At 38.8% G+C, this 21,879-nt stretch overlaps 2 protein-coding genes across 11 annotated transcripts in view; one reads left to right on the top strand and one right to left on the bottom strand.

The window, feature by feature from the left end:
* Positions 1–15,364, top strand: part of ST3GAL6 (ST3 beta-galactoside alpha-2,3-sialyltransferase 6) — an 85,761-nt gene extending 70,397 nt beyond the window's left edge. For 4 of the 7 annotated variants that reach the window (XM_040484290.1, XM_040484289.1, XM_040484292.1 and 1 more), the window contains exon 12: positions 15,034–15,364. Coding sequence is in view for 3 of the 7 variants with exons in the window: in XM_040484293.1 (XP_040340227.1) it covers positions 792–854 (63 nt within the window). In the remaining 4 variants the exon portion in view is untranslated. Of the gene's footprint in view, positions 1–791; positions 856–6,212; positions 6,456–13,267; positions 13,366–15,033 lie in introns of those variants that run through there. The other 3 variants (XM_040484293.1, XM_040484294.1, XM_040484295.1) reach the window with 3 other exon arrangements.
* Positions 1–21,879, bottom strand: part of DCBLD2 (discoidin, CUB and LCCL domain containing 2) — a 91,348-nt gene that overhangs the window by 7,197 nt on the left and 62,272 nt on the right. For all 4 annotated transcript variants that reach the window (XM_040484288.1, XM_040484286.1, XM_040484285.1 and 1 more), the window contains 11 exons: positions 20,537–20,588; positions 18,272–18,344; positions 17,815–17,948; positions 16,046–16,086; positions 15,009–15,224; positions 14,149–14,273; positions 8,582–8,732; positions 7,710–7,796; positions 7,438–7,563; positions 4,190–4,283; positions 838–887 (listed from right to left, as the gene is read on the bottom strand). In XM_040484288.1, the coding sequence (XP_040340222.1) occupies positions 838–887; positions 4,190–4,283; positions 7,438–7,563; positions 7,710–7,796; positions 8,582–8,732; positions 14,149–14,273; positions 15,009–15,224; positions 16,046–16,086; positions 17,815–17,948; positions 18,272–18,344; positions 20,537–20,588 (1,149 nt within the window). The remainder of the gene's footprint in view (positions 1–837; positions 888–4,189; positions 4,284–7,437; positions 7,564–7,709; positions 7,797–8,581; positions 8,733–14,148; positions 14,274–15,008; positions 15,225–16,045; positions 16,087–17,814; positions 17,949–18,271; positions 18,345–20,536; positions 20,589–21,879) is intronic.

The raw sequence follows: 21,879 nt of genomic DNA on the forward strand, positions 1-21,879 counted from the left end.
GTTTAGTTTGTTCTTGTTCAAAGAAATTCCTTAAATTATTTTTTTTTTGATAGAATATCTAATGCAAAGCAGAACATGGTAGAAATTTCTATTCAAAGCATATACAGAAGCAAATCATTGCTATTAAATTGCAGCCAGATATAATGTGCCTGTTGTAGGGTGGTTTTTTGGTAAGTTTTTCTGAAAAAATACTTCCCAAGATCTGCCTTGGGATGTTAGCAACACAGGACCTGCCCCTACCACTGCTCTTTTCTACCTTAGTCACAGCAGTGAACTCTTTTGGCTTCTAACAGTTGTTCCCATAGTGAGACTGGAAAGAGGGGAGAGCCTTAGGGGACCTCTGATGTCACCTCCAGCAATCTGCCACACACAGAAGGAATTAAGAAAATGGCAGCTCATCATGGCAGAGATGGCAGACCTCATGATTCTGAAACCGCGAGACTCCGCCTGGGAAATACCCACAGTAGAGGGACAAACACACACCATGTTACCAAAACCAGTCTTTCATACAGTGTTCACACAGGGCCTAAAGAAAGCTGGTCTCCTCAAAAAAACAGACACATGGGGCAAATCAGGTTGTCCAGAAAAAAGGAAGAGAGTGCATGCTACGGGAAATTCTTACTTTTCATTCTGTTACTTATTGACTACAAGAGATTGCACAGAAAAGTAAAAATGATCAGAATGTTAGAGGAACACCATTTTGTTAGAGGAACACACTTGTTAGAGGAACAAGTGCTGGGGAGTTTATGTGGGCCTGAAAAGAACTTTCCTCTTTTACTACTGCCACCTAGGGAGGTGGGAGTTCCTTGATGGAAGGAGATGCAAAGTCTGAGTTACCTGCCCGATCCCAGTAAGGTAAGTCATAGGTGCCTTCAGTTTTTTTCTTTCTGGAAAAATACAGAGACAACATGTTAGCAAATAGAGTGAAGTCACTAGTAAGACAGCTCTGAATCTGCAGGATAAACACTAAAGTTAATAATTAGGAGTATACATTTCCATTTACTAATCTACCTGGGGGAATCCTCTATTTCATTTGCCTTTCAAAGTCGCCACTGCTGGCTCATAAACTGGACTCTCAATAAATTTTAAACAACTATCTCCTGAGATAGTTATTTTGTTACCCAAGGTATTTCCCACTCAAGGGGTGAATGAAATGGAAAAGCTGAGTCCGCAGATGATAAGAGTCAAACTAAAGACTTCGGGATGATGTGGGTTGTTATGGGAAAATTACGTTAGGTGTATTTTGGTTTCCAATACAAACTTTATAAATCAACTGATTCACAAAGTTCATAGAAAGAAACATCCCCACATTTGCTTCTGCATTGTTATTTTTTCCAACTATCTGTTTTCCTTCGGTGGTCCTTTGTTCCCAAGAAGTTTTTAGTGTCTTATATAAGCATCCCAGTTTATGTCAGTGCTATCTTAAACAGTGATAAGTGCCAGAGGCAGAACAGGATGCTCCATGCCTGGGGGGCAAAAGCCATACGTGCAATGAAGATTCTCCCTAGTCCACCCTTCAGAATTCAGACATATCTTCCCCAGGAGAAATCTCCCTCCTCCCCGTTAAGAATTACTATCTACAGGGGTGCCTGGGTGGCTCAGTTGGTTGAGCGTCCCGACTTTGGCTCAGGTCACGATCTTGTGGCTCGTGAGTTCAAGCCCCGCATCCGGCTCTGTGCTGACAGCTCAGAGCCTGGAGCCTGCTTTGGATTCTTGTCTCCCTCTCCCTCTGCCCCTTCCCTGCTCATGCTCTGTCTTGCTCTCTCAAAAATGAATAAATGTTTAAAAAAAAAAATTACTATCTACAAAGAGCCTTAAAAGGAAGTGTTCTGATTCAAGAATGTAAATCTAATTAAAATTAACACGCTGCAAGCTAAAGAAAATGCAGAAATTATTCTAGTGTATGAGGACAAGACAGTTATGTGATTTGCTCAAGACACAAATGTGGCTTTCTCAAAGAGCCCAAGCTGTGTGCTTTTCTTACTTGAAAACATTCTTCTTCAGGATAAGACTTTATTTGTATTAGAGATGTTAAAATCTTTCTCACTTTAAAGTCTGGCTATTATTTAAAACATGTCATTTTTTAAAAATATAATGTAAAATTTGTGGAAAAGGTGGTAGGCACTACAGCTGTTAATTAAAAACTGAAGTGCAAAGTAAACAATAAAGGGCTGGCTTAATAATTAGTTTTCTTCTTGAAAATCCTGTAATTATCCTAAGACTAAAAAGTAAAAGGAAACCAATAATCTTTTCTAAATGGAAGTCAGATACCTTATATAGCTAAGACAACAAATTAAGTCTGATTACTAGGCAAAGGTTGTGCTAGAAAAGATTTTATAATAATCTAAAGTGGCAAAGCCTCAGGTTATTTATTACATGTTAAGTGCTTAGAACAGGGGTGCTTACCATGAGTTAAGGGTTCAGTAGGTTGCAGCTGAGTTTATTATTATTCTCCTCCTGGCTATTTTCCACATCCCCTTCATGCATCTCTTACTCCTCATGAAGTCAGTCATTAGCAATTTCAACCACATTCTTAGAAATAACTTCAGTTCTGTAGCTCACACCTTTGGTCCTGAACAAGCATCTGTCTCTTGAGAATCTGAACATCCATAGGGTCCTTATGTGCCCGCTGATCTCAGGACTTGACTGCCGCCTCCCCAAAAACCTGACTCCCAATCCTTACCCTCTGTGCTTTAACCCTTGGGGACGGGAATTGACTGCCTGATAATACGTCCAGGGGCAGAGGTGGTTCAGCGTGTGGGCTCTGTGCTGTCAGGGCCCAAACTCCGCTCTGCTGCATATGCACGGGGTGACCTCGGACAAGTTATTCATGCTCTGTCTCACTTTCTTCTTCTGTAAAATGGGATTTATAACAGTACCTGCTTCATTGGTCGTTTTGAGGATTAAGGAGTTAAAACACATAAAGCACTTAAAATAATGCCTAAAACCAGCTTTAATTTTCTATAAAAACTAGCTGTTGCTGCTGTTCTCACTGTTACTGTTGCTTCTGTCCAGTTCCCTAAGAGCACTGTGAACTTTCTTCCCTGGACTTTCCTAAAGCCCTTGCTCTTCCTTTCCCTGATTCCCTCATAACTTGTTGGGTCTCTGCTCAGACAGCCTTCTTAAAACCATGAGTCCAGGACCACCTGCTTCTTCAACTTCCTCCCATGGCATACACTGTGTGGTCAGTACTATCGCTGACCGTTTCTGCATCGTTATCTTCTCCGTCCTGTAAACTCTGGGGCTCACCACTCAACTCCCAGCGGTCAATACTTAGCACACGGCAAGAGCTCAAATATTTGCTTAACGAACAAATGAAGTCATTCTCTTGCTCCACCAAACCTGTCCCTCCTGTCCTCTCCACTCATGACATCCCTACTCGTCTAAGTGCACAAGCCTGAAACCTCGGATCATCCCGAGTCCCTCCTCCTTCTGTGGCAGCCAGTCGCGCATCATCTGATAATCTCACCTATGTGCTTCACCCTCCTCGATGACATCCTCATCCACAGACTGAGACCTGAATTTGTCTCCCCGAAGCTCCCGTCCCCAATCCAGGCCCAGGCCGCACCTCCACAGTTCCTCCTCGGTGCTCTCCCGTGCCAAGCCTGCACGTGAGGACTGGCTATCCCGCCTGGACTCCACAACTCTGTGCCTTCGCTCAAGCACACAGTCTGGCCTGTTCCCTACCTTCCTCCATCTGGGCACATCCAGCGGTCTCTTTACGGCAAAACAAACTTGAGGCTCACTCTTCCCCGCAGAGAAGACTTCAGGTAGCTCTCACGGTTCTCACACCTGTGTCTCCAGCCCTTCATAATAACTCCTCAAGGCATGTGCCAGTTCTTTATTCTGTGAGTTAGCCCTGCCTAACACCCAGGACACAGGAACGGTGTCTCTTTCTTTCAGGAGATATTACTAAGCACCTACTGTGTGTCAGGCTGTTCTTACTCATGTGTATATTCCAGCATGTAAAGCAGATTTTGCTATAATAAAGATGCGCAGTAAATGACTGTGCAATTGAACATACTCTTGTTTTATGAAAAGGAGAAACAAATGTATTTTTACTTTAATAACTACCTTACCTTTCCTTCTCAAAAAGGTGAATGGTAGTTTATCTTCTAGATTTAGTGTATACTTCACATTTGGAAACAACCCTCCAAGGCCCCGTCAGGGGAGCTAGCTACGTACTGACCTGCTCCTCCAATGCCAGGCACACACCACCGTGAGGATAAGGGTGCTGAGCACCATGACGAGCACCGGCACCAGGACCGCAGCCAAGGCGACATCTGCAAACACAAAGGCAGACTCGGGAAGGGAAAGCGGGAAGGTTCCCCAGGTCATCCCTCAAAGCTTTTGTGTCTCAAAAGCTACCGTTCACAATATTTATGAAATGAGGCCGGGCAAGTGTTGGTAATGGCAGAAGCCTTCACAGACACGTGGAAGTCTCTCACACTATTTGCTTCACCTTTGTACACGCTTAAAATTTTTCATTGTGACTTTTTAAATCACCAAGACAAACTGAAAGGCAAATAAAAAACTCAGAAAATATCTTTCTGAATATGTGGTAAAGGATTACTATCATTTATATATTACAGAACATCCAAGTCAAAAACAAACAATAGAAAAATCAGAGATGATTGAGCAATACAATGAAAAAACACAAGTGGCCATTCAACATGTTAGCATTACTAGTAATCAGAGAAACAGAAGTTAAAGCAAGAATGAGATGCCATTTCTGTTTATCGAATTGGCAAACATTTATAACAATTGCTAGGAAAAGTTATTAGGAAACAGTTATTTTTATAGGACTTTAATTGATACTTTCTGTATCATTTTGGGGCAATACGTATAAAAATCAATTACTTAGCAATTCCATGTCTAGAATTTATTCTTAGAAAAAAAATTAAGACAACATTCAAAGATGCATTTTTAAGATGGTCTGTTTCTGTATCTGCAAAAGAATGAAAAACTGGAAATAATCCAAATGCTCAACAATGAAAGGGAATAAATACATCACGGTGTCCTCATAGTAAAATATTATCCAGCAATTGGAAATGATATTGCAACATGATGGGGAAAATATTTATAGACAGGGGAAAGCAACAGCGTAGTGTTAAGTATAAAAAAAGCCAATGTGCATCAACAGGGCAGAAAGTGACAATGCTTGAGCCTGCAGGGACCAGGAGATCATTTAATCCCCTTATCTCCCTCCACAGATAAGGAAGTCTGGACCCAGATACAGAAAATGGTCCACCTCAGGTCATTTGAGCCATCAGTTTCTTCCCTAATCTGGCAACCCTGTCCCGGCAACTGCTGATGCCTGCTGGGGGCTAAGCACCAGACACTGTGTTGGGCCTGACCCACAGTATCTATTGTACCCTTATAAATATAGCCAAAAGAGAAAAAGAGGCTGCTGATACAGGAGCAGGAGAGGATAACGCATAACCTGAGGCCTCTGATGGCTGGGTGGATAGGAACACGGGCAGAGGTGGATCAGCCCTGGGCAGGACTAGGAACTCCGTTCTTCAACGCAGCGGAAAGAGGGTACAGGTGAGTTTGCAGGCTCCACAGATTGGGAGTGTCCTTCTAATTGCTTCTACTTTCTTCGTAAAGTTGAAGAGGTAACTGAGAGTAACTAAAGAATCTCTGGGTCAAGGGTTTGAAAAATATGGAAAAGCGACTGTTGAGAACAGAAAGAGCTAACCAGAGAAACAAAATGACCATGGGCTGGTGCTGAGGGCCCCCCGGAGGGAGGATTCACGAAGACACAGGGGCACAAATCTGACCATGATATGATTTTCTCCAGCATCACTCTCAGCCTGGATGTAAAAATGGAAAAGAAGTGCATAAAACAGGCATCATCACTCAGGCTAGAAAGCACTAAGAATTCAGAAAAATAAATGTGCTTTATCCCTAAAAATGTATAACTGGAGAGAGAACCATCAGGTGGATACAGGTGGATACAGGTCGATTTAATCAGAGGTTTAAAAAATCTGCTTAGGTTCCCAAAATAATAAAACATCTACACAGTACCACCCCACAGAAAAGGAGACAAGGAATCTTTAACTGGAAAGACCTCTACATTCTTTTATTCTTTTGAAGAATCCTAGCTCTGGAAGAAAATGCTTTAAGGATACTTTTAGTCTTGAGATTTTAAGATTCTATAATCAGATTTTAAGACGAGCAATACTTTAAATGGCTGTTCTTCCATCCAGGCATGTGGCCTGGAATTCTGCCCAAACAGATTTCTTCTGCAGACTGGTGAGAAGCTTTGTGGGACACTGAGATCTCATCTCTAAGAAGTCTTGCTTCTCTCCAGCAGCATGAGAAAGAAAATGGTCTGTTTAGAAAATACTTTAGAAGAAGTGAAAGAAAGTGACACGTGGAAAGCTGGGAGAAAGTTATCTGCATCGGGCAAATTTTCAGAGAATGAATAAAGTTCTGTGTGGCACAAGTTAGTTGGAATGAATTACTTCCTCGTCTCTGCATGGTCCTGAAAATGCTTTATCTGCCAACACCGAAATTAATTCCTGACACTGATGGTTTTTTCTGAGTCCAACTGAAATTTTGTTTTTCAACAACTAGTAAAATCAAAGTACTATGTTTCATACGTGTTACTACCTTGTTTATCATTCATAAAACCTGAAAGTAAATCCTACTACATTTATATTTATAACCAGAAAAAACTGATGGTAAACATTTTTAAAACAGAGACCAAAGTTTTTTAATGAACATGTTAACTCACAGTACTTTTTAAAAAGTGTTAGTTTTCACCAAAACTTATTTTTCACCCCCCCTTCCCTTTTTGCCACCAAATTTTCTCTCCAACAAATTAATATATAACGAAAATTATATATATTTTCTTAATATATATAAGAAAAAACGTTTGTTTCCTGCAATGGTTTTAGTTATTTTTTTTTTTAATGTTTATTTATTTTTGAGACAGAGAGAGAGCATGAATGGGGGAGGGTCAGAGAGAGGGAGACACAGAATCTGAAACGGGCTCCAGGCTCTGAGCTGTCAGCACAGAGCCCGACGTGGGGCTCGAACTCACGGACCGTGAGATCATGACCTGAGCCGAAGTCGGCCGCTTAACCGACTGAGCCACCCAGGCGCCCCGTTAGTTATTTTTATAAATAGAGACTACTTGTGTTTGGCTGTGGTGGGGAAAAAAATCACAAGAGAAGACCCAGAATATAGCAGCCATCTCTAAATATTTAAAGAACAATTCTACATGGCACTGGAGAAGAGAAATCAGAGCGATGCAATCAGTCTCTTCTCTAAGGTAAGGAGTAAACATTTTTGGCTCTTCTTAAAAAACACAGTTAAGAGGAAAAGAAGCTGAGGGTGTTTCTGAAAGCCGGACGTGTTTCTGAAAATTGAAATTACAGCAAAATAAAACGCGACCACGTAACGGGTGCTAATGTGGGGGCCTGGTACCTTTGGTTACGTTCGGAGTCACGGTGGTGTTTCGGATATCAGGAGTGGCAGTTGTTTGCTCCGTCTGTGCAGGAAACTCATTGCTACTACGAGGCTGTAGTGGCTGAGTAAATTTGGGGGCTCGACCTTGAAAAAAGTTTCAAATACTCTTTATTCTTTTGTCTACAACAGCTTGATTAAAACAAAGTTCTTTTACATGCTTTTAATATGTTTTTGGAAAATTATACCACAATCCAGGGACCACCGCATTCTCACACAAGAAGCAGGCATACCTTTGGCTATTTTTGGAGGGGTTGTGGTGTTTCTGAGGTCATTGCTGTTTCGAGGAGGTGGAGTTTGAGTAAGTTTTGGAGGACGACCTTGAAAAACGGTTTAGAAAAGTTGAGATATTTTGCTTATGAAAGTCATAGTTAAAAACAGTCATTTAAATGTCTTCAACGTTCCCTAGGGTAGTTATTTCTGCTCAGCGATTTTAAATCTCGGAGAGCAATATGTCAGAAGGATAAATATACTATGCATTAAATGTACAAACTTACTAGGATTTCTCACTTTTTGAGATAATTCTCTTAAAATAATTTCCTCAGCGAGGAGAAAACGGAGGCGGTGAATAATGTTTAAAGCTACAGAATTATCATCACAGTCTGACACACTACTCATTCAAGTCACTTAAGAAACATTTGAGGGCCCACTGCGTGGGGGCATTCTGGTAGGTTTTGGAGATACAATAGGAAACAAAGTATTAAAATATTATGTAATAGCAGGGAAGTTATTTCCGCTTCTAATTTATTCAGAGGAAAAGGCACTTGGACTAAGCTTACTGTTATAATCATCAGTGTTTGTGATACAGTATATTATGCTACATGAGTCCTGATTAAAAATTAAGACTGAGACTATGCCTGAAAAAAATCGCATGATATTATCTCATCGATGATATTCTCTCTTCTTCCACCTGTAGCCTTTGAAACCATTCTGATAACTAAGTTTTTAATAGAATAATTATTTCTTTGTAAAATTTCTTTAAGAAGATATTATAATTAAAAGCTAAACACTCACATTGTCATTTCTTATTTTCTCTGAGAACAGCAAAGCCATTTTAAATGAATCCAGTAAAAATAACCTATCTTAAAACATACTATCACTTTACCTTTAGGAATAAACTGACATCCAAGAAGTTCCATTTTCATGGCAATTTTCTGCTGCCATTGGGTAGGATTCACTCTAATAAAACGTGCAATAATTGGTGGCAAAAAGTTATTACGCACATCCTGGTGATAATCTTTGTTTCCTTGAAATATCTTTAAAAAACAACAAAAAAAAATGGTACTTTACATCAGCAGAGGTCAGGGCTAAATTGTTCCACTGAAACATGTTTTTATTTTTTTTTTGCTCTGGGCCTTAAATGAGATCTGTAAGGTATGACAGTAAGAATTAATTTCTCACCAGATAAATGAATCATAATTTGGACAAACTACTAAGAAACTGCACATTCTTCATCAAAAACTTAAAAAAACATTGAATACGAAAATGATTTTAAGATGATTCAAACATAACAAAAATGTTAACTTGGCAATTTGGGAAGAGGGCTTTAATTTCAATGAGTCAGTTTAATTCCATTAATAAATCAGTAATTCTAGTGTAATTACCAACTATTTAAATATATTAATTTTCTTTTCAAAGTAAAGCATAAGTGAACATACACTATCTTAGAGGAAATGCTTTACTGTGTACTTTTCATAATTTTTCTTTCAGAAGAGAGAAAGTGAACACACACTAAGGAATACATAAGTTATATACCTCCACCTACTGGATAAACTACATAAAGACACTTCCCACATTAACCATTTTCATCTTGTGTTGCATTCTGAACCAGAAAAGTGATTCTGAAACACTGCTCCCTGCCGAATATAATGATCTTAGGTAAACAGCAACAAATGTATTATAGGTATCATATGAATAGTCTTTAGATAAAAATACTATTTCAACGGACTATCCCATTCCCTCAACCATTTCAAGGAAATAATGCTAGTATGGAACACTGCAAGAGCTCTTATTTACAAAGCATTGTCATTTAATTAACTCAAATGTTCTTCATGACAGCCCGATGTAACAGGCAGAACTCAGAAAGCTGAAGCTCACAGAATGTAAATGGACTGCATAACCAGTCAATGATACGAGCAGTGACTTGAGTCTCTGTCTTCTGACTTAATTACAGGGCTCCACTAAGCAAAAAATCCTTGCTCCTTCAGGCTAACTCACCTGGCTAGTTTCTAAAGACTATTACTAAATCGGTATCTGCCTAAAACCAAAGTACTTTCTATCTTATCAGTTCATGTTGCAGCAGATAAATGTTTAGCTCTTCCATCAAGTCATGTCTGGATATTATGGCTGTTTTATTTTGGCTGGTTCACATAGCATTAGACTGTAAACTTCTAAGATGTGTTAATAGCCTTCATTTTCTACAAGGGCTGAAGTTGTAACGGTCTCCACCACAGATAGTTTCTTTACATGCAACTGAAGATTTAAGGGGAAACTCTCGACAGATCCTAGAAGTCTCTCTCTCTCTGCAGTTCTCTTCTTTATTTCCTCAGAAATAAAATAAAAGCAATTATTTGTTGTCTACTGTATTAGTGGAACAGGAACAATAGTTTAGACATAAAAACTAACCCTGAGATCTTACTCCACACTGGAGTTTCATTTTTACAGAAAACCTTAAAGGATAAAGATTTTATATAAACTAAGTAAAAAAGACTTGCTCTGATCTTTGACCATTTATTATAAGACCCTGTGTGTAAAGAGGTCTGTAAGGTGTCATGAGGATAAAAATGGAAATGGAAGTCAAAGTCCCTACTCTCAAGAAACTTAAATTTTACTGGATATTACCACACACAAATATGGCAGCTATTCAAAAGCAACATGTTATCAAGTTGTATATACATTCCCATCTTTTTTTTTTTTTTTTTTGCTGGTTAAACATTTATTTTGAAAATTCATTTGGTGATTAGATGATAAACAGAAAATGAGCCAGTATCTTCTACTTTTTATCATTTCTTTAAGCTCTGAAAAACCACAATAAGACACAATGTCATACATACGGACAGAGTAATACAAACCAATGCTTAAAGAAGAGCTGGGGATGTTATTATTCTCTGAGTAGGTGTGATTCACCAGGACTTGGTCAAGGGCTTCAAGTTAGTACTATGAGCACCTCCTATGTGCAGAGATTCACTTCAGAGCCATGAATCTGAGCTTCTAACACCAGATTTCCGGAAGAGCCACCCACACAGCGGCCAATCAGGATTTCTATGCCAGTGGCCTGTGTGTCTCCTGGTTTATTTCAGGGGCCAGGAGCACTCCTAGCCTGAGGCTTGGTTCTTCCCCTCTGAGAAGTCATTTGCTCTGATGCAGATACCATGCCAAGGGACAGTGACTCGTTCAACCCTCACCACTGGGTTGGCAGCATTTCAGAGCTGAAGCTTTCATCAGGGGGCTCTGGGCTTTGAAAGGAAGGACAACATTCTATTGTTCTTTAGGTACATTCCCATCTACTGAAAAGAAAACCAAAAGCTGTCTCAGTCTGTATGTGCTCATCATGCATGTGTGCATGCTTATTTAGAAAGGGTGTGAAAACAGAATATACCAATTACTCTGGAGTTGGAGGTAGATGAGGGAGCAGATGGGCTAATGTAAGTGAGCCAAGAGATTGGTATTTTATATAATTCAATGTAAAGACTTCTACTTCTATCCAGGACACTAATAGAGACTAAATTTATTCTTTGACCTGAACATCTGAAAAAATTAGATACAATATATAAAACAATGGTTTTTAAACGTGGGACCAAAGGCAGTACAGGGCAATATTCCCTGAGAGAAGAGAAACACAGGAGGTGAACCCTTCTATTGCCCCAATACTGTCTGGAGAGAGCCTTCGTGTCTCAGTGAATTGAGAACACAAAGCTCAGAGATGGAGAGGCCAAGCCAGCTAGAATTCGCAAGACAGGGTATAGGAGAGAAAAGAACTGCAGAGAAAGAGAGACTTCTAGGATCTGTAGGGAGTTTCTCCTGAACTCTTCAGTTCCATGTAAGGAAACTATCTATGGATGGGAAAAGAACCACTGAAAAGGAGTCCTTTTCAGGGTTGGGAACAGCACATGTTACCAACAGACAGTGTGAAGAAAACTCATTTATACATGGGACTTTGGGTTGAGTACTTGGAACACTATTGTCTCTGTAGTAGAAAAAAAATCTGAACTAAAAGCTGCTCAGGTCCTGCCTAACAAAGCTAAGATGTAAACCTTAAAAAGACCAAACAATTCCCAAGTAACCTAACTGCATACCAGGATAAAGCTAAAAATATTTGAGTAATAAAAAACACTAGCACCAAACAATGTAAAAGTTCACAATGTCTGGCAACCAATCAAAAATTACCAGGCATGTAAATATTTTACATAATACCCATCAACACAAAAAGACCCACATGGGAGCACCTAGGTGGCACAGTTAAGGGTCCAACTTTTGATTTTGATCTCACAGTTTGTGGGATCAAGTCCATGTCAGACTCTGCGCGGACAGCGTGAAGCCTGCTTGGGGTTCTCCCTCCCTCTCCCTTGCATCCTCCCTGCTTGCTCCCGCTCTCCCCTCTCTCTCAAAATAAATAAACTTAAAAAAGAAAAAGACCCACATGTGACACATTAGTAGACAGAATTAGCAGATAAGGGCATTAAAAGAGTTATTATATACTCCATATGTTTTACAGGTGGAAAAAAGCATGAGAATGTTCAGGAGAGACTTGAAAGAAATTTTTAAAAGCCCAAAACTGAAAATTTTGAGGTAAAAATAAAACACAGAAGATAAAAATACACTGGACAGGATTAATAGATTAGATGTTACAGAACAGATTAGTGAACTTGAAGGTAAAACAATAGAATTTTCCTAACTAGAACAAGGAGATTAAAAAAAAAAAAAATGTGTAGAGCACCAGTGAATTGTGAGACATCTGCAAGAGTCATAATATTCATGTAGTTAGAATTAGAGAAGCAACATATTTGAGAAAAAATGGCCCACAATTTTCCAAATTTGATGCAAATTATAACCAACAGATCCAAGAAGCTCGAAAAAGCCCAAGCAGAAGAAACACGAAGACAACTACACAAAGGGACATCATAATCAAACTGCCTAAAACAGATGATAAAAAGAAAATCTTAAAAGCAGCTAAGGAATAAAAAGCCGCATTACCTATTGAGGAACAAAGGAATTCTCACCAGAAACAACGCATACCAGAAAACAATGGAGGGAAAAACTACATCAACCTAGGTTTCTATATTTAATGAAATTATCTTTCAAAAATGAAGCAAAAAAGAAAGTCTTTTTCAGAAATGTAATTCAATAGTGCTAGATGTTTTTATAATAGGAGCATGGATAATTCTTATAATTTCAAAAAATTAACTATATTCCACAAGTATAACAAATATTCTACAAATAAGTACAGATGTGCTCAGAGTAAAAAGTAGCCAAGTTTGGGGTTAAGCAGAAGATAAGTCTAAAGACAATACTGTTATATACTCAATGGGTAGAGCCTCACCAAAGATGAAGGTCATGTGATATCAAACAGAAAAGAGGGAAGACGACCTTGAATAACAACGAAAGAGTTTAGATACATATGACAGATTATAGGAAGCCCCTGGAGTTTTCTGACTAGAGAGATAAGAAAAGTGGTAACTGAAGATATATTAGCAAATCATACATATGATAGAGAACAGACAGCATCATATAATTGAAATTAAACTCAGGGAAGTTTCACTAAAAAAAATTGTGCTTACAATTTCAATTCTAGGTGATAAGAAATCTACCCTCCTTGAGCACAAGGATTCGCCCAGTTATAAGATCTTTGTGGTGGATCACGAGCCAGACATACTTCTGCCTACTCCCCCCCATCCCTTATCATCTGCTCTGGACCATTTCTGCATTATCACAGTCTACTAACTGAAACAACAATTTCATAATTACCACAGAAATTAAGAAAATTCTTCAGGTAGGAAAAAAAAATAGAAGTTTCCTAAGACAAAATTTGGGGAGGTAATCTTGAAATAAACTTTCAAATCTATATCCTACACTATAATGTACTTTTGCCTTTAGCTTTTGTCTTTTGTCCCCCCTGGCCTACAGAAAAGAAATCTGGGAACAAAATTAGGCTCTCCATCATTCTTTGGATTAATAAGAAAATCTTAAGAAATTACAAGTTCATTTTTAGGATTTCTTTTTTTTTTTTTTTTTTTTTTGTAAGTTACCACTACTTACTCAAAGTCATTCATGTAGGCTCTACGCCCAAATTCACTCATTCATGTAGATTCTACGCCCAACGTGGGGTTTGAATTCATGATCCTGAGACCAAGAGTCACATGCTCTACCACTGAGCCAGCCAGGCAGTCCTCCTTTTTAGAACTTCTTCATAAAGTATCTAAACAATTGAGTTAAAAATGTAGTGAAAAACATCAGGAAAGTACTTACCCTTAAAATAATTAAAAAGGACCTGGAACCACTAAGAATTTCCTAACCACAGTTAGAAGAGTAAAGAAAGCTAAAAACCAACACAAGGTAAAATAACCAGAAGAAAGCAAAGGCCAAATGATAACCAATGTTAACATCACACAGGAGAGCTTCCTTGATTTTTGGTAAAGGCCCATTTTCAAAATAAAACCTTGATAATCATTTTACCTTATCCTGCTCCACGCCAGGCTCTCTGTACACCGTCCATCTCTGTCCATCATCGCTGTATAGAATTCTGTAGGCTGACACATAGTAATTGTGTTCCACCATGGTGGAGCCAGTGGTTACGATGCCTAAGGAACGCAGAGTGGCTTTCATTAGGGTGCACGGTCTGATCCTTGTTCAGCATTGAAGCCCAAATACCTAAAGTGCACCGTCCAGACATTTTTGCCAGTAGCACATTACCGTCTCTAAGGGCCAGGTTTCATTATAATAGTAAATAAATCTTTGGCTCTGTTCCCTTGTAGAGACACATGAATTATGGGTGTACATAAGGAAAGGACTACTCTGTTTTGACAGCTTGTGTTCACATCACTGTAAAATATATCTTACCTACCAAGTAACAACGACCCCCTGGGAAGGTACAGATTAAAACGATTCTTTTTTTTCAGAACCAAATTGACATAAATCTTTAACAAAAATTACTTAACCCAATTCTAATCAATTATTCTAACCATCTGATGAACTGCTCCAAATAAATTTGTATTCAGCACATGAAGAGTATTATTTATAGCACTTAAAATGAACTCCTTGAACATAAATTTCTTTTAACGACTATAAGAGATGTCAAGATCACTTAACTGAAACAGTACCTTAAAAGAATCTTATTACAATGAAAAAGCAAAGTTAATAAAAATCAAATACCAACCCCTCTCCTCTGCCATGTTTCATAAAACCACCTACAGTAATATTTAACACCATACAATTACATTTGCAGTGACCTAATTTTCTATGAAAATCTTCGATGTTATCAGGTTTCTGAATAAAATCAGAACCAGGAATCATTCTAGAAAAGTATGTCTCCCAACCTGTTATCTTCTTTTCTTTATTCAGATCTATTTGTAACCACTGATACTCATCAGCGGCAAAAGCAGCCCAAGGAGGTCCGGGTTGCTTCAGCCTGGCTTTCTCGGGTTTCCAGCTGTTCTCCCGCCCTGTGTGGTCAGTCCACTCCAGCACAGACGATGCTGTTATCTGCGCATCGGCAATCACCCCGGATTCCATCCCCAGTGTGCCGTAACAGCCTGAAACGACAGAGACAGTAATGTGGTTTCCAGAAATAAATTCAAAATCTGTATAAATGTGCTCATTGGAAACTTTCTGTTGTACATGTAATTAATATATACTATGCTAATAACACTGTAATACAGAAATTTCAAAAGTAGGCGTTGTTCTTGGTTCTATGTCTTTGTGTCTTGTCAGGAAATGGACAGACATATTTATTCACAAGCAATAGCCATTAGTTTAGCAGCAATGCATTATCCTCTTCCTGGGACACTGTCTTCAGACCAGTGGATGACTCACTCCCTACTGCCTTCAGGTGTTTGCTCAGGTGTCACTTTCTCCACGAGGCCTTCCCTGACTCCACTTAAAACTCCAGACCAGTCCCTCCTGCACTGCCTATCCTCTTTTCTTGACTTACTTTTCTACATTTTCTATAATATTATAAAGAGTTATTTATAATTTATTTATAATTTATTATTTATTTATAATTTATCCACTGTTTCCTGTCAATCTCTCAATACCAGTATTTAAGCACCAGGAAAGGAGGATTTTGTCTATTCTGCTCACTTTTGTTTCACTAGCACCAGAACAGTGCCTGAAAAATCAAAGATGCTCATAAATATATTCTGTTGAATTAATTACTTCTTCAGACATAGTGAAAAAATCACCTTTCCTAAGGAACTTCCCAATAATATAAAACCTTCAGTTATTCCATCTATTGTATTAGTGTGACATATGAAAAAGTGCAAAACAACAGCAATTAGCATACTGCATGACAGTGTTTAAAAAATATTAACAATTACACAATTATAGTAAGTTACAAAGTCCATGAAAGGCTTACCACTTGTCTTAAATGTAAAAAGACTTGTAGATAAGTGTCCCCTGAAAGAGAGAAAGGTTTTTCTTGGTGACACTCATATATTGACTTCCCCATATTTGTCTTAGTAAAACTTTTTCTTTTGTTTTTATTTTACTATATAAAGAACTAAGGATATTCTATGGCCATTAAACAACTGATACTGTTCTCAGCCTCCCCCCCCCCCCAAAAAAAAGTCTGATTTCAAAACAACTTCGGAAATCAGAATAACAACTTCTGAACTCAGCATAAACAACTTTCTCTACAAGTATCTAGTGCCTGTATCACACATGAAATGTGCAAGTATGCCCATGTAACCTTTAATATGTACTTATTTTATTTATCTTTCATGGAAATGAACGGATTCCTCAAACTTTTATGTGTCATTTGCTTTTGTTGCAAGTACATTACATTGTAACTCTCAGAGAATGAGGCTCAAGTTTCCTGGGGTAAACAGAAAAAAAGCTGGCTACAAATAAGAGAGCTCGCACTTGTTACAGGAATAAGCACAGCTCAGAACAAGTTAAAGCTGCAACCCAGCACCGCATCTGGATTTCAAAGTAACAGGCAAGTTAAGCGCAGTGGGAAGAATGGAGGAGGAGGGGAACACATCACTAGTTTACCAAGGACTCTAAAGAACCTGGGGGGATAAAATCATCAGTGTATGCTCCTGACTTCAGCACAACATTCAAACCATTATTCCAAATGGATGTGACCCACCCTTATTTTTTTCTTAAGGTATGAAAGGAAGAGAACTGATGAAAAAAATTCTTTCTAAAGGTAGAAGAGGGGAAAGGAATGAAAGAGTCTGCGTAAAATCATCTAGAAGAAACCAAAAGATGGAAAGGTAGCTATGTCTATACCAGGGATGGGCAAATGATATTTCATACAGGGCCTATTTTGTATGGCCAGGGAGCCAAAAATGGTTTCTGCATGGTTAAGAAGCTTTAAATGAACCGAAAAAGAGTAAGTGACCAGGGACATGTGGCACATAAAGCCCAATATATGTGCGAGCTGGTCCTTTGCAGAAGAAGTCTGCTGGCTCCTGTATTATACCATCACGGACACAGATTATGCTCTCATCTTCTGAATGAAAACTGCCCTAGGACCTCTGAAGAGAAACTGGCCTGCTTTCCATTAGGCTTAGTATTACCTACAGGACTAAGCCCATCTAAGAGGCAAGATTTACAAAAACAGATCCCAAGTATTACATTTCTATTTAATGTTTCAACTTTTCTTGCTTGTGATGCCTATTCAGTTTCATAAAACTGATCACTGTAGTGACCATAAAAATACATTCTTAAAATATTCTCTTTGGATTAGAGGAGGATTCATAACACTACTACTTCTGATTTATGTCAAAATTTAATTTATACTCAAAAGTATTTCAGTTATCTCAATCCATCCTAGGTCACACAGGCTGTAAGAAACAGAGCACTTATGCCTCCTGATCTTTAAAATGAAATAAAAACTTGGCCACAGACTTTTAGACCCTTACTCTCGAGACTGTTTAAGCACTCAGGAAGAACAAATCATCCTCCTAAATGACTACCTTTCTGATTGAGAACATGCCAAGGTAGTGAGACCTGGCCTATATTCTTCAGGATATTCAGACAATCAGCACACAAAGATGGGAGTGCTCACCCCACCGTTGTGATTCCATGAACACCATTAACAGTGATGTTGTTCAGGTCTAACTAGTCACTATCCCACCCCTGCCCAACCCGCTTATCGTCAATAACACATATACTTACACCACAGATGTGACGTTGTTAGCCAAAGAACTCTCATAATACGGGATACCTTTACTAATTACAACACTGATTTGGCCACCCAAAATGTTTGACACTACTCCTGCGTGCACACCAGCCATGCACAATGGTGAGGACTTGAAGAAAGGAGAAATAAAAGATTAGTATTTAATTTTCTTTGGGTAATTTATACACAAGACACTCCTTTCCTCAAGAAAGGAGTTGACCCGGGCAGTATTCTCAGTAAATATAGGATTAGTGATGGGATAACAAAGAACAGACTTGTAGCACAAGAATGAAACATTACATAATACAAAAAAAAAAATAATAATAATAATAATCCCTTGAAAATAAATTAAGATTAAAGATATACAATCGGTACACATCAACCTACTCTGGAGTTTAAAAAAAATAAAGTTAAATCACAACGTTAACATAAGTCTATGTTACTGCGACTTACATCTCTGTATCCATGAGGGATTGTTCCAGAGATCTCAGCAAAAGGAAGCAAACAACCAGCTGGGCAGTACTTACTGTGAAATGAAAACAAGTTCAAGGGTATATACAGTGTACTTTCTGGGGGAAAAGAACAAAAACCACATATTCATTTTTCAGCTCATTTAAAAAGTATAATCTCACTGCCCTAAGAGAAGCACCACTTCTAAAAAGCCCTTTTTTTTTTAGTTCATAATGAATGGTAGACATTTTTGCTATATGATCTATTCATATTTAATATGAATTTAATAGCTACAAGCTATTCTATTTTGTGAATGAACCACAATTTATTTTACCAACCTTCTACGGATCAAATTTAAGTTGACTTAAAAATGTTTGGCATTTATTCATTTATTTACTCATTCACCCACCCATCTACCCACTCAACACATTTATCCGAATGTCTATTTTGTTGTCTGTTAAGTGCTGGTCTGTGCTAGGTACTGGGTTTACAAACATCAGCCAAATAAATATGCCCCCGTTTTCACTATGTCTATGCTCCAGAAGTCGGGGGAAGGACGTTAAACTGATACCTAAATGAGTAATTAATTAGATTATGATTTTGCTACGAAGAAAAGGTGCTCCCTGAAATAAGTAGGAGAAAGCAAAGTTAATAGAAGTAAAAAGTAATACAAACATGCAGTAAATTTACTATGTGCCGAGCAGCCTTCTGAGTACCTCAGGTAACCCACACAAGAACCCTAATGGTAGATATCATTATTTTCCTCATTTTACAGATGAAGAAACTGAGAAACAGTGTGCCCAGGTCCCGCAACTGGGAACTGCCAGATGGGCTCCCGGGTCTAAGTTTTTACACTAGGCTCTGCACTGCCTCAGTCAGGAAACAAGGCTCTGAGGAAGTGAAGCCTCATCAAAGGGAGGGCAATGCACCCTCATGGACAGGAACAGCAGGCCATGAAGCAAGGGGGCCTGTGTGTGTGTCATCAATGGAGGACGACCATTGAGGTAGAGTACAGTGAGCACTGTAAAACTAAAAGGGTAACATTAGTTTGAGAGAAGCTGGAGAGGTAGGCAGGGGCCAGATCATGCAGAAGCCTTGGGAGCTATGGTGAAGAGTCTGGAATATATTTCTAAGTAAAAATGGGAAGTCAATTAAGGATTTTGACAGCTTATACACACAATCTGATTCATATTTCCAAAAAGGATTATTCTGACTCCTGAGAAGAAAGAGACTGTAAGGAACTACGAGTGGAGGCTGAGACATCGTTAGGCTGGTAGTGCCATAGTCCAGGCAAGAGAGAACGGCAATTTGCATTTGGGTGGTGATGACGGAGCGGAGAGGAGAGGCTACAAGACCCTCAGGCAGGGCTGGGTGCCACACACTGATGACAGAGCCACCTCTGCTGATCGGGATCCTCCCTGAGTGCTGAATAGAGTACCCATCCCTCACAGAACTATTCTGGAAGACAAAATAAAGCTTGTTCTTTGGGGAGTTCTTTGGGAAGTGGCAGCAAGCTGGGGGGAGGTTAGTGACACAGCTCTTACAAGATGGGAATAAATTTGCCAGGCAGAGAGTAAAGCGATTCTAGGCAAAAGTTCAGACAGCTCAGAGCAGTGTAAAGAATCCAGAGCCGTTTCAATATAAGTACGTAAGATGACATTGGAAAATTGGCCCAAGAGCTACTTGTGAAGGATCCCGAAACCAGGCTAAGGAATTTGGATGACATCTGCCCTAAGAAGGAACTCATGAAGATTTTAAAGTAGGGGAATGATCAGACATGTATTTTAGGATGTAATTTGGCAGCAACGTGAGTGGTGGAATAGAAGCCAGCAAAGGTTAGTCCCAGCCGAGACAAGAGACAAAGAAAGCAGCGAAACAGTAGTAGAAATGCTGCCTGGGCAAGAACACTGAAGAATTCAGTCCCAGCCGAAATCATTCTCTTCTCCTTTTTGAGAAAAGATAAGTAACGCCTCTAGCTTCATTAGCAGTTTTGCCAGGCTTTGAAAAGCAACTAGTTCTACTTTTAAAGTATATTAAATTATACTTTCATTGTAGAGAAAATCCAAATGCTACAATTAAAGCAAAATTTAAACATGGCTACTCAATGGCTTTAAATAAGCTCTAATTTGCTGACATCTTAGAGCAATGATTATGTGTCATGTGTGTGACACATACATTAATGTGCATTATCTTTAGTGTATAAAGAATAATGATGAAGTAGATGAAGAATAACAGTGAAGGGAAAAAAGGTTACAAATATAGTCATACCTGAACTCAGGTTCCAAAAAACTGGATGCAGTGTCTAAACAAGTAATTAGATCTAGAAAAACAAAAACAAAAAACAGATTCAATAATACATACTTTTACTGAACACCAACTGTTTCCAAATCCCAAATCATATTGTTCTAAATTTTAAATCTCAACAGCTGTCAAGGTAGTACTAATAACTTTTTACAAATTTTTGTTGATCATGATTTCCTTGATATAAAGTATCTTGATTTCTAGAGCTCTGCCTCTCCAATACTGTTTGCTACCACATCACCTCATTGAGTCCTGTATCATATATATAGAAGTTACACAGATGAGTGTAATTTACAGACATAAAATGACTTCTACAAAATATAGCTCCTGAAAAAATAAAAACTTTTTCATTATTGTATAGCTTAAAAAACGATCCTTTGCTAGGTACACACAAGGAAAACAGTGACAAAAGAGAGGTGAATTAATTTTGTTGCTCTAAGTAACTAAAATCTAGTCCATGGCCAGGGCCAGCAGCACCAGCATCTTCTGGGAACTTAACAGCAAGGCAAACTCTTGGATACCTTCCAGACTTACAGAATCTCTGGATGTGGATACTCAAAAATCTGCTTTAACAAATCCTCCAGGGAATTCTTAAGCACACTAAAGCTGAAGAAGCCCTAACCTAAATAAGACGAAACTTCAAAAATTTAACATTTCTATCTAGAAACCAAATCCGAGCAAGAGGTAACTTGTTTCGTTAAGACTTAGCTCACAGACTAGGTAAAACGTGGCTTTAGGTTCAAAGATGTCAATGGCTTCCTTCTGCTCTTAGCACAGAGGGCAGAGCTGTCAACATGGCCCACAGGTCTTGAGGTGCCTCGTCCCGCCTAAGTCTTGTTTTGTACCTGTGCACAGGTTTCTTGCCACATTCGCCCTCTTTGGTTCCTTGGGCACATATTGCTCTCTTGACCGAGAATGATTTTCTACTGTCCTTTAGCCTTGCTGGCTTAACTGCTGCATCCTCACAGAAGCTGTTCCTCACTTTCACAAGTCAAACACCTTTAGCACATGGTAGGCACCTAAGGCTTTTTGTTTGTTTTAATGAACAGGTGACTATTACATGTTGTCAAAGTACTACGTGTTATGTAAGAACAATCCATTGACATAATCACGGAGCTATAAGCAACATCATTTTACTATGCCTAGTCTATGGACAGAAAAGGCTTTTAGTCCTCATCTTTGTATCTATTGTCAGCAATCACAGCATATGGCCTAACAGGAAGCTTTCAATCAACATTAATGAATAAAGGGATGAATAAAAGTCTGTGACTGTTGGCATGTTTGGCTAAGTCCATTCTTGGATAGCCTGT

Source organism: Herpailurus yagouaroundi, unplaced genomic scaffold, assembly GCF_014898765.1.
Source record: "Herpailurus yagouaroundi ecotype Mexico unplaced genomic scaffold, PumYag 162, whole genome shotgun sequence".
NCBI lineage: Eukaryota > Metazoa > Chordata > Mammalia > Carnivora > Felidae > Herpailurus > Herpailurus yagouaroundi.